Source organism: Mus pahari, chromosome 8, assembly GCF_900095145.1.
Source record: "Mus pahari chromosome 8, PAHARI_EIJ_v1.1, whole genome shotgun sequence".
NCBI classification, from domain to species: domain Eukaryota; kingdom Metazoa; phylum Chordata; class Mammalia; order Rodentia; family Muridae; genus Mus; species Mus pahari.
Window position 1 is genome coordinate 49,033,102 of NC_034597.1, and position 10,498 is coordinate 49,043,599.

A 10,498-nucleotide genomic window follows, 5' to 3' on the forward strand; every position below is an offset into this window, starting at 1 on the left:
AAAAAAAAAAAAAAGGGCACTGGATCCCTGGAACTGGAGTTATGGATGGGTACTGTGGTACTGGGGAGAGGAGAGGTAAGAAAAGGGCACTGGATCCCTGGAACTGGAGTTACGGATGGGTGCTGGGAATGGAAACCTGGTTATCTGCAAAAGCAAATTAATTCTGAAGATTCTTTAATGGATTTCAAGCCTCACTGATCAAATGGACTCAATAAGGCAGTTACAGTGTACTCTATCCAACTTTCTTCTGCGTACTTCTCTAAAATAGATCACATCATAGGCCAGAAAGCAAGTCTTGATAAATATAGAAAGAAGTGAAATAATTCCTCTATCTCTTTAGATCACACTCAATAAAAGCAGAAATCAACAGTTAAAGAACCCATTGAAACCAAACATGTATTTCTACATTGTGCAATGCAGTCTTATATTGTATGATGCATTTAGGTAAGGAATCACTGGATCACTACAGAAACTGACAACTTCCGCAAATCAAAGAAAAGTGAAAGCACAACTTACCAGAACCTTTGGGATACAGGTAAGACATCTGTTGAGGTTATAACCATGACTGCCATGTTGAAAAACCACAGAGGGGTTGGTGTTGGAGAACCCTGCTATTAAGGTTGTAGTCCACCACGTCTGGAGGGCTCAGAGTGTGAACAAAATGGAGGGCTCCCTTTCTCAGCAGGGGTCCCCTTTCTCTGCCTAACCATACTTGGAGAGTATCTCTGAGCACAGATGCCTGACCTTTTCTGAAGAATGAGCCTGGGCAGAGCTCTCTGACTCTGCACACAAGTACCTCTCTAGCTTTCCACCCTTCTGATAATTAGTGACTATGTTATGACCAATCACCCTTTCCACCCTTACTCCTAAGAGCTGGAACCTAACCAGCTGGAACAGTAAACCGGAGGTGTCTCACAGAAGCTGTCTCCGACTGTCCTTCCATCATACTCACTCGTCTGAACCCTGCCTGCTGCCTCTGCTCCCTCTGACCTGGAGGGTCGGTGGCCAACAACAGCCACAGGCTGGGGTGGCTCAGTTAGTAAAGTGCCTCCTTTGTAAGCAAAAGGATGGGAGTTCAAACACTACCAGCTACATACAAACCCAGGCTCCTCCAGAGCACGCTGTAACACAGCACTAGGCTTGGTGAAGAGGACCATTGGGATTCACAGGCTAGTCTGGACTAACTGGTAAGATCCAGGCCTGCAAGAATTTCTGTCTGAAAGGGGGTGGACAGGGTTCCTGAGGGGTTGTTTTCAGATCTTCCCACGGAACTGACCATATCAGCATATGCATATACACTGAAAAACACTGGTCTCATATTTGAGTAACTCAAAGGTGCATCTAAGTATTAGAAAGACAAGAACAAGGTGAACCTCAAAGCAGAAGACAGCAAGAAAAATGAGGGCAGAAATTATGAATTAGTGAACTGAACACTAAAAGAACAATACAAAGACTTAATGAAACAAAGTAAATTTTTAGAAAATGTACAAGACAGAAAAAACTGTTAGCCAAATTAAAAGAGAGGGAGGATGCAATGAATCAAATTAAAGATAAAAATGGTGACAGTGACATCATAGCAGACCTCAATGGCGTCCAGAGGATCATTTGAAGGACTACTTTGAACATTTCTATTCAATAAACCCAGACAATCCCAAAGAGGATTCACAGACACAGGTACCCCACCAAAGTTAAACCAAGAGGATATAATTAATTTAGACATATCTACAATGAGATTAAAGTTGTAAGGGTCTCACACTAACACCACCAAGACCAGATTCCTTCCCTCATTCTACCGAACCTACCCAGGAAGAGACAATGCTAATGTTCTTCAAACTGCTGCATAAAATAAAAAGGTGAGAAAACTACAATCTCATTGTGAGAAGCTGGTATTAACTCTGATACCAAAACTACATAAGAATATAGCAGCAACAGAAAGCTACAGACTGATTTTTCTGATAAACAGACACAAAACTTCTCAGTAATTTGCAAATTAAATTTAAGAATGCATTAGGGAACACAAGCACTGAGACCATGTTGGTTATGTTCCAGGGATGCAAAGACGGTTTAATATATGTAAATCGAGGGATATAAGACTGACATCACATCATTTCAGTCTGTGCAGGAAAAGCCACATAGACATCGGGGCACAGCCTTCTGAAGGCAAGGATTCCAGGGCTCTGCCTGCATGCCCGGTCTAACTCTCCTCTTTAACATGTTCCTTCAGCCTCTGTGACACATTCTCTCACGGTTTCCCTCGGCTTCTCTGGCCATTCTGCCTGGCCTCTTTATGGGCCTTCATCTCATCTACTTGTTTGCACGGTGCTCCTCAGCATTCTCTGACCCTTGCCAACTCCTCACTTCACACGTTCCTCATTCCTTCTCTAGGGCTTCATCACTGAGGCTCCAGGAATTTATCTTTAATTGCTTAAAAAACTCGAGTTATCTCTTACACAATGAATCATTTATTATGCCATGAAACACCTATTATGTCAGATGGCATAAATATAACACTGCTTAGTTAAAAATACACACACACACACACACACACACACACACACACACACACACAAAATCAAACAATGACTGAAAATTACCTTTATCACCCAGGTCTCTAAAAAATGTTGATCCACAACGTGCTGTTTGGATTCCTGACAGTACATCCTCGATATCCTTTGAATACACAAATTAAAATCTTTCAATGTAAGGTATACAAGACCATCTTCCATATCACTCCAAACAGACAAATAAAAGCCCCTGTAGGGGGAGGTGCTGATATTAAAGTATGGTTCCCTAATTAGTTCTTGATTTGGTCAATAAAGGAGGCTGGGAGTCAACTGCTGGGTAGAAGGGATAGGTGGGACTTCTGGGTCCCAGGAGGAAAAGGAGACCAAGGGAAAGAGCGGGGGTGGGGGTGGGGTTGTGGTGGTGGGCCGGGGTCTTTTTCAGTCAGGTTTTGGAACGAGAAACATGCAGCTATCATGTATGATCCTGGGGAAGCTAGAACTAGCAGATAGGTAATGAGGTTGGCGGAGGCTGGCTGATACAGGCTAGCTGATTAGTTTAGAGCAGGAGATTCTGTGCCCAGCAATTGTGTTAGTAGGCAAATTCTAAAATAATAAAACTGAGCAAAGGTGGGTAAAGAGAGAAGCCAGGTTGGTGATGGAGGCTTGGCAAAGCTAAGATGGGAGGAATAAAAGGGAACCAGGAGGGGCCAGATCCTGCTCCAGGGTCAAAGCTCCCAGGCAAAGGCAGTGGCTGGAGGCTTGGGGAAACCAAGCCAGAGGAACAAAAGAGAAGCCAGGCCTGGGGCTGGGGTTGGGGCTGGCAGCAGCTGATCTCCACCTCGGATCTAAGGCTAAGCTGGGAGGAGCCAGAGCACAGGCAAACGTGTGCTTTTAGAAATTACACACAAGCAGCCCCCCACATCGCTTACCTTTTTTGCCAGCTTCTTGACCAGTGTTTTACCTGCAACAAAGAAGAGCCATGACTTAGTAGTCACATCCCCTCAAAACTCAGAAGGAACTAAGTAAGAAAACCCTTTCAATTTAGGGAAGAAATAAAGTTGGCAGTTTTTTTTTGTTTGTTTGTTTTGTTTTTTCAAGACAGGGTTTCTCTGTATAGCCCTGCCTGTCCTGGAACTCACTTTGTAGACCAGGCTGGCCTCGAACTAAGAAATCCCCCTGCCTCTGCCTCCTGAGTGCTGGGATTAAAGGTGTGTGCCACCACACCTGGCAAGTTGGCAGTTTTAGTCAATACCTTTAACCAGAAGCCAAAGAATTCTGAACCTGAGCATCATGGTACTATAGTGTCTGCCTGATCAATGTTCAGTCACACACACCTGAATTCCTAAAGTCTTTCTTCCCTGTGGGCACTGGACACTGATTTGTACTGTATGATTCCTGTCTTGTTTGTTAAAACCAGTTTTGGTTTTACAGCAAAGCAGCCTCATCCATGTTTTGGAAAGCTATACTATTCTGAACCTAAAACACTCTCAGTTTGCGAGGCAATGGAGACTGTCCATTCTGAGGCCATACTGCTCTTCATAATGCCTCATCAGAAAGCAGAAATCTGAAGTTCTTTCAAGTTTGCAGACCCCTTTCTCTTAAAACCTTTTTATGCTTATTATTACTATTGTGTGTGTGTGTGTGTGTACGCGCGCGCGCGCGCGCGTGTGCGTGCGTGTGTTGGCCTATGCAGGCCACAGCATGTGTAGGACCATCAACTTTCAAGAGTCCCTGCTCCTTCCCTCCTTGGTCAGGAGACAGGCCTCTCATGTTCTTGCTAATGTGTTTTTGTTAAAACTAGCTGGCCTGAAAGTTTCTGGGCAATTCTCCTGCCTCTGCCTCTCATCTGAATGTAGAAGTGCTGGGATTACATACATGTCCCACTGCATTTGTCTTCTTATGTGGGTTCGAGGGACTGAACTCAGATCCTCAGGCTTGTACAGAAGTGTTTTTATCTCCCAAGCCATCTTGCTGGCCCCTCAGCCTACTTTATCACTCACATGATTTTCTTACTGTTTACTATAATTCCAAAGCAATAATACTGCTTCTTTTGCTGGAATTTATTCTGATAAATCAATTATGAGCAGCACAGACTTTACTTCTTGTTCTTCAAACCATCTCATCAACTAAACTCCTTGTACAGCTACAGGCATGGTCTGTGACAATCCTAGCGACATACTGAGAGGCCGAGCGCTTTCAGATAGGCTCTCTCGTACTCTGAGGCTCTTAAGTCAGGCTACGAGCTGACCAGGGAAAATTCTAGTATTTGTTCATGAAATGTCAAGATTAAGAAGTATTAATGAAAAGTTAATTGTAACTACTAATTTCTTTGAGGACATTTTTGTTATCATTACTTTATAGCTGCAGTTCTCAAAACTGACAGTACTTTAAAAATCCTTGCTTAAGCCCCATTCTAGAGATTCCCTTTAGTTATCTGAAAGTGGGCTTTACATATAACTTTTAAAAAGCACCGATTCTCCACCTCTACCCTGTACTGTGTAGAAAAGGTTGAAAACCACAAAACTAAGGAGATCATTCATTTGAGCTGAAGCAATGCTTGTTAATTAGTTTTGTTCCAATTTTGTTATGTTATTGGCTTTGTCATAACAAAGTTATTGCATTACTATTTTATTGTTCAAAAAAAAAGGAGGACAATTTTTGAGTTGACACACAATTTTTGGTAGACAGTATGTTTGTGTTACACGTCAATCACTAATTATTTTTGTATTGCATGTTGGCTTTGAGCTGAATAATTTATTCCTAGATGTATATTTTTTAACATTAAACCCCAAATTTAAATGAAGTTTTTTTCAAAGATTTATTTATTATTATACATAAGTACATCGTAGCTGTCTTCAGCTGTGCCAGGGGAGGGCACCTGATCTCATTATGGGTGGTTGTAAGCCACCATGTGGTTGCTGGGATTTGAACTCAGGACCTTTGGAAGAACAGTCAGTGCTCTCACCTGCTGAGCCATCTCGCCAGCCCCAAACCCCAAATTTAAAAAAGATAATAAATGTTAATGAGAGGGGAAAACCTAGAAATAATAAAGAGTACCTACCTCACAGTTAGTGCTGAATATTACTGTGCAGTTGTAGAAACTGCTGTGTCCAGATCTGGGAGGTTACACGCTACTATCCTTATTTTTCACCAAGTATTATGTGCCTGTAGTGACAGTTCTTGATTATTGGTGCCATCATAGGTGATATCAGCTAGGTAAGTGACTATATTATTTACAACTGTAAGTGTCTGTAAGGTGTGTAAAATATAGTCATCCAATGCTGACTACTTGATCTAGAAAACAGTGTAAAATATCTATTGTAACTTTTGGGTTGTTATACAGTCCAGACTGCCCTGGCGCTTGCTTGGTAGTACAGGTACCCCTGAGATCAGCCATCCATCTGCCAAACTTCAGGAGTTTGTATGGCACCAGGCCCAGGAGTAGTTTAACTCTTTAATCTAACAGTTTAATTATGCATATAATTGTAGAGACAGCTTTATCACTTTTAATTAAAATTCAAAATATTAGGTTAAATGTTGATTATAATTTAAATTTGTCATAATGCTTTTCTTTTTTTATGTTTCTTGAGGGTGGTCTTGCTACACATCCCAGGCTGGTCTGGGACTTGTAACTCCACCCCCTCTCCCTTGGTGTGTGCCATCAAGCTTGGTCTCCTAATGGCTCTCTAAACTCTATGCAAGATATCATTACCATGTATATTTCTACTTTTAGACATTAAGGTTACCCCTATCAGTATCCAAAAGAGACTGCACTCTATAAGAAAGCATGTGAGGTAGCATTAACAGAGTGTGAAGGTAGAAGATGATCAAGAAGCTGAGGTGGCCTCTTATATATCATGGTTACATCCTGTGTTTAGACTAAAAAAATCATGTGCTTTAAAAAAAATCTATTTGAAACTGAATGAGTCAAAGTAATGTCTGCTTGCTTGCAGCTAAAAGTTGGGAGGTGAACCAGGAACATTCAATACCAGAGAAATGGCAATAAACAACACAACAGTAGAGCTATAACTATAAATATAAGCAATATGCTACCACAACTACAGGCAAGCAATACATTATGAAACCTCCTGAAGAAGGGACGCCTCATATCTTCTTAATTGTGTAGGTGAGTGCTTACCATGGAAATGTGGAATTAATAACTGAGTACAAAGTTTGAATTTCATAGTATTTTTTCTAGATCCTGGACTTTTGGGTATAGTATTATTTTCTTCTTACATATAAAACTAACAAGCAAGAGGACTTAGGCCATAATACTGGCACTGGAAAATTTGTATTCTCAATCAGGTTTTTCGAAATCAGGTACTGGACAACTTGAGCCAAGTGAAGAGAGCAGTGGGAACTGTGGACTCTTCCCAGAACGAATTCATCATGTAGTGTATGGCTGTGAGGACAGTTTTGTTGTGAACGAAAATTAAAACAGAAACACTGCTTATTTCATATTAATTGCAAAGTCTGTTGATTTGTAAATAGGAATCTAATCACGAAACGAGTGGGTGTTGTAAGTATCAGACTGATCTGGTGGCTTATCCATCAGGAAGGAGCCATTGTCTACCACATCACTTAGCAGTCACAGGAGCATGGACGTGGGACCTGGTTCCAGCCTTAGCTTTACATACATGATAGAGTTAACAAGTATCTCAATGAAATACTTCAACTGTCAAAGAGGAGAGGTATGTTCTGAGCACTAAGCAAGTCTGCAGGCTAACGGTTCTGCTGTCATATTTCAAAACAGCACACACTGATGCTGAGAAATGAGCTTTAAAAATGAATAGTTAAAACTCCCTTTTGTTTCTCATTAAAATAAACACAAAAGTGAAACAGAGATTGTGTGTGTGTGTGTGTGTGTGTGTGTGTGTGTGCACATGCGTGCATGCATGTGTATGTGTGGTAGCTGGTGTGTGTGTGTGTGCGCGCAAGTGCGCATGTGTGTGTGTGGTAGCTTTTTATGCAGCCTGAGAGGCATCAGTGGGTGCAACAATGAGTAAATTGAGGAGCAGAAGAAATGTCTCAGAATTTAGAGAGAAGGGTGCAAGTTTTCTGCATCTGAGGGGGGCAGTCTGTCCCAAAAATTACAGTGGACAAGCAGGAAATGCAGCCAGTCCCCAGTGAGGGTTGGTGGGGGATGCTGGTGACAAGTCAGTCAAGTAACTTTTCAGGTATTTGCTATCTCACTAGGTGACAACTAAGAATATCCTTGTTGGCCTCCATCTCAAGTAAGTGTATACTTGTGTGTGTGTGTGTGTGTGTGTGTGTGTGTGTGATATATATTTAGACTGGGTGATGGTAAACCTGGCTACTCTTGTACCATCTTCAAGTGTCCCAAGAATATTGATTTTTGGTTCAGCTGGAGTTCAGGTTAGAGTCCTTGGGAGTCTTCACAGCTGATATATTTTTGAATAGTGATTTTAGCATCCTATACTTTGAAAACTTTCAAATTTCCATGTTCAACACTGCATTACAGTTCAGAATCAGCATAGGTGTCCAGACATATAAAGGGAAAGGAAATGTGCTCTGCACATACAATGCCATTCTATTCAGCCATAAAGAAGCTGTATGATTTGCAGGAAAATGGAAGGAACTGGACATCATATTAGGTCAACAGAGCAGGTTCAGAAAGACAAACACATCTTCTCTCATATGTAGAACCTTAATGAAGAGACATAAAAGAAAGGGAGGGGATAGCATGGGTGGAGAAGAGAGAAGGATGGGGTGAACATGCTCAGGCACCATGACAGGCGGCTATGGAAACACCATGCTGTAACTCACTGCCCTGCACACCCAATAGGCTACACAGAAAGGAGAGGACGATGTTCTCCGTCCATCTTTGTAACTCAAGCATAAAATTTTGCTCTTGAAATCTAAAAATAGTGCTTCCTGATAAACGTAATGAAATAGAACAATTTATTATTGAAAAGTTTATGAGAAAATTTCCAGTTAGGCAGGAAATCAAAATCATTAGGTCCTTTATTTTAGCAGATAATTTGATAATAGTCTTAAAAGTCTTTGTGTTTATATTTCATGACTACCAGTTCAGAAAATTAGTTTAGAACCAGTTAAGTAAAGACTTATAAAAACCATACTCACTATGAAATTATTCATATTAGTAAAATAACTGCAGCAAATGTAAATGCTCCAATATAAGGGAACTCATTAAATTATAACATACTAATAAAACAATCAAAATATTTTCAGACAACACCAGTAAAAGGAAACTACTCTGCACTGAACAGAAAATGCTAGGTTATGAGGCACATACTAGACAGTGTGAGGTACAAATGTCTTACCTCTGGAAGCAAAAGGGTGTGTTTTAAAGGGCAAATGTATGGCATATGAATTATATCTCTGTAAAAAATTTACCAGCCAAAAAGAAAAAAAAGGTGTGTGCTAATAATGCTACCGACTACTAGGTGGTGGCCATTGGTTCTCGCTGACTGTATTTTCTGCTCTACAGAGTGTAATGCTTTAGTTTGAAAATGTACAGACTTTTCCCATGCTTCCTAACGTTACCATCCCCACAACACTACTTTTTAATGATCTAGAAACAGTCAGGAGAGACTTTGGCACTAACCATGCATTGGGATTAACTCCTGTTGCAGGACATTTGATTATGGCTCAGAGAAAACCCAACTGTTAGCAAAATATAAAAACTTAAATAGGTATTGTGTGTGTCAGATGCATTCAGGCATGTCCTGTAGAGATGTAGCTTGGCTGTGCCTCTAAAAGCCTCCATAGGTAAGATGCTAAGGAATGGAAAGTTCTTACCTGTTTTTAGGCAAGTTGCTTGGGAGAGGCCTTGTGGTCTTTGCTCTATGACCCAAGGAAAAGTCAGTTGGATGGCTCTGAGCTGCCTCACCCACCATAAAGTTAAAATAGTTTGGGTCTCTGCTGGCTTGGCTTGTTGCTCCCCACCATGACGGCAACGTGGTTCAGCCTGCTAAGGGTGTAGGGGAAGACCTAGAGACTTCTTTTACAGAATCGGACCTTTGAGGTCTCTTGATTTTTTTTTTGTCACTCTCTTTGGGCCTCTCTCTTCTGGCTTGGAAGAGCTTCATGGAAGGAGCTCTGTGTATGAGGTAGGGATTTTTTTCTCTCAGGGATTGCAGCAATCACAGAGAAGCAGCTGGCAGGACACAGGTAAAACACAATACTAGGAAAGACAGCTAAGGAGCCCTCTGGGGTTTGGAGGCGCTCAAGAGAAAGACAGACTAGCTTGGCAGACTGGCCCAGATAGGAAGAGATTTCTACAGAGCTAGCAGCGTAGTTGCTGAATCAGGCTTGTCATTAGATACTCTGCATACAGTTAAGACAATGAAGTTACTTTGCTGAGCTAGCAGGTTTTTACCACAGCTCCCTCCTCACATGTCACTATGGTATGAATATGAACGGTATGATAAATTAAAAGGACAAATACAGACCCTAGGTCTGTGTGACTCCCGTGTACTACCCTTTGCCCTAGTCACCTCACACATGTTCAAATATTTCTCAAACCTAACTGATCTTGATAAAAATACAGAAGCAGAAAGACTGGTACCCAGAGGGAGGGGAGTAACAGCCACTGCTGTGTCTTTAGCCCTGATCTCTTGAGTGATGGATACCTGGAGCTCAAAGAGCCCAGCAAGAGGCCAAGCACATTTTGGCAGTAGGAGTGGCACCATTTTCCTTTGTCCTGAGCTCCATCCACAGTGACTGAAGGTCACTTGCATTCCCAGAGCTGCAGACACCTGGTTGCTCTGCTGCAGAAAAGTTAAGGCAGAGCCCGCTCCAGCACGGTGATTTCCAAAACTACCCTGAGTAACCTGTTTCTCAGTTTCAACCCCTGACACAAGCTGAGCTGATCTTAAAAATGCTTCTTGTATGTATCCTCCCTCACTGTAAGATCTTTTAAAACCATAGAAAACACTGAAAAATTCCTCTAAAGTCATTTAAACAAACAAACTGTACTGGCTAGTTTTGTGTCAACTTGACACAGCTGG

General features: G+C 41.6%; 1 protein-coding gene across 1 annotated transcript in view; it reads right to left on the reverse strand.

The window, feature by feature from the left end:
- Micu2 (mitochondrial calcium uptake 2) overlaps positions 1-10,498 on the reverse strand; it is an 83,855-nt gene that overhangs the window by 34,836 nt on the left and 38,521 nt on the right. Inside the window, exons 3-4 of the mRNA XM_021202885.2 lie at positions 3,434-3,465; positions 2,595-2,670 (exon numbers count right to left, since the gene is read on the reverse strand). Coding sequence (XP_021058544.1) covers positions 2,595-2,670; positions 3,434-3,465 — 108 coding nt within the window. The remainder of the gene's footprint in view (positions 1-2,594; positions 2,671-3,433; positions 3,466-10,498) is intronic.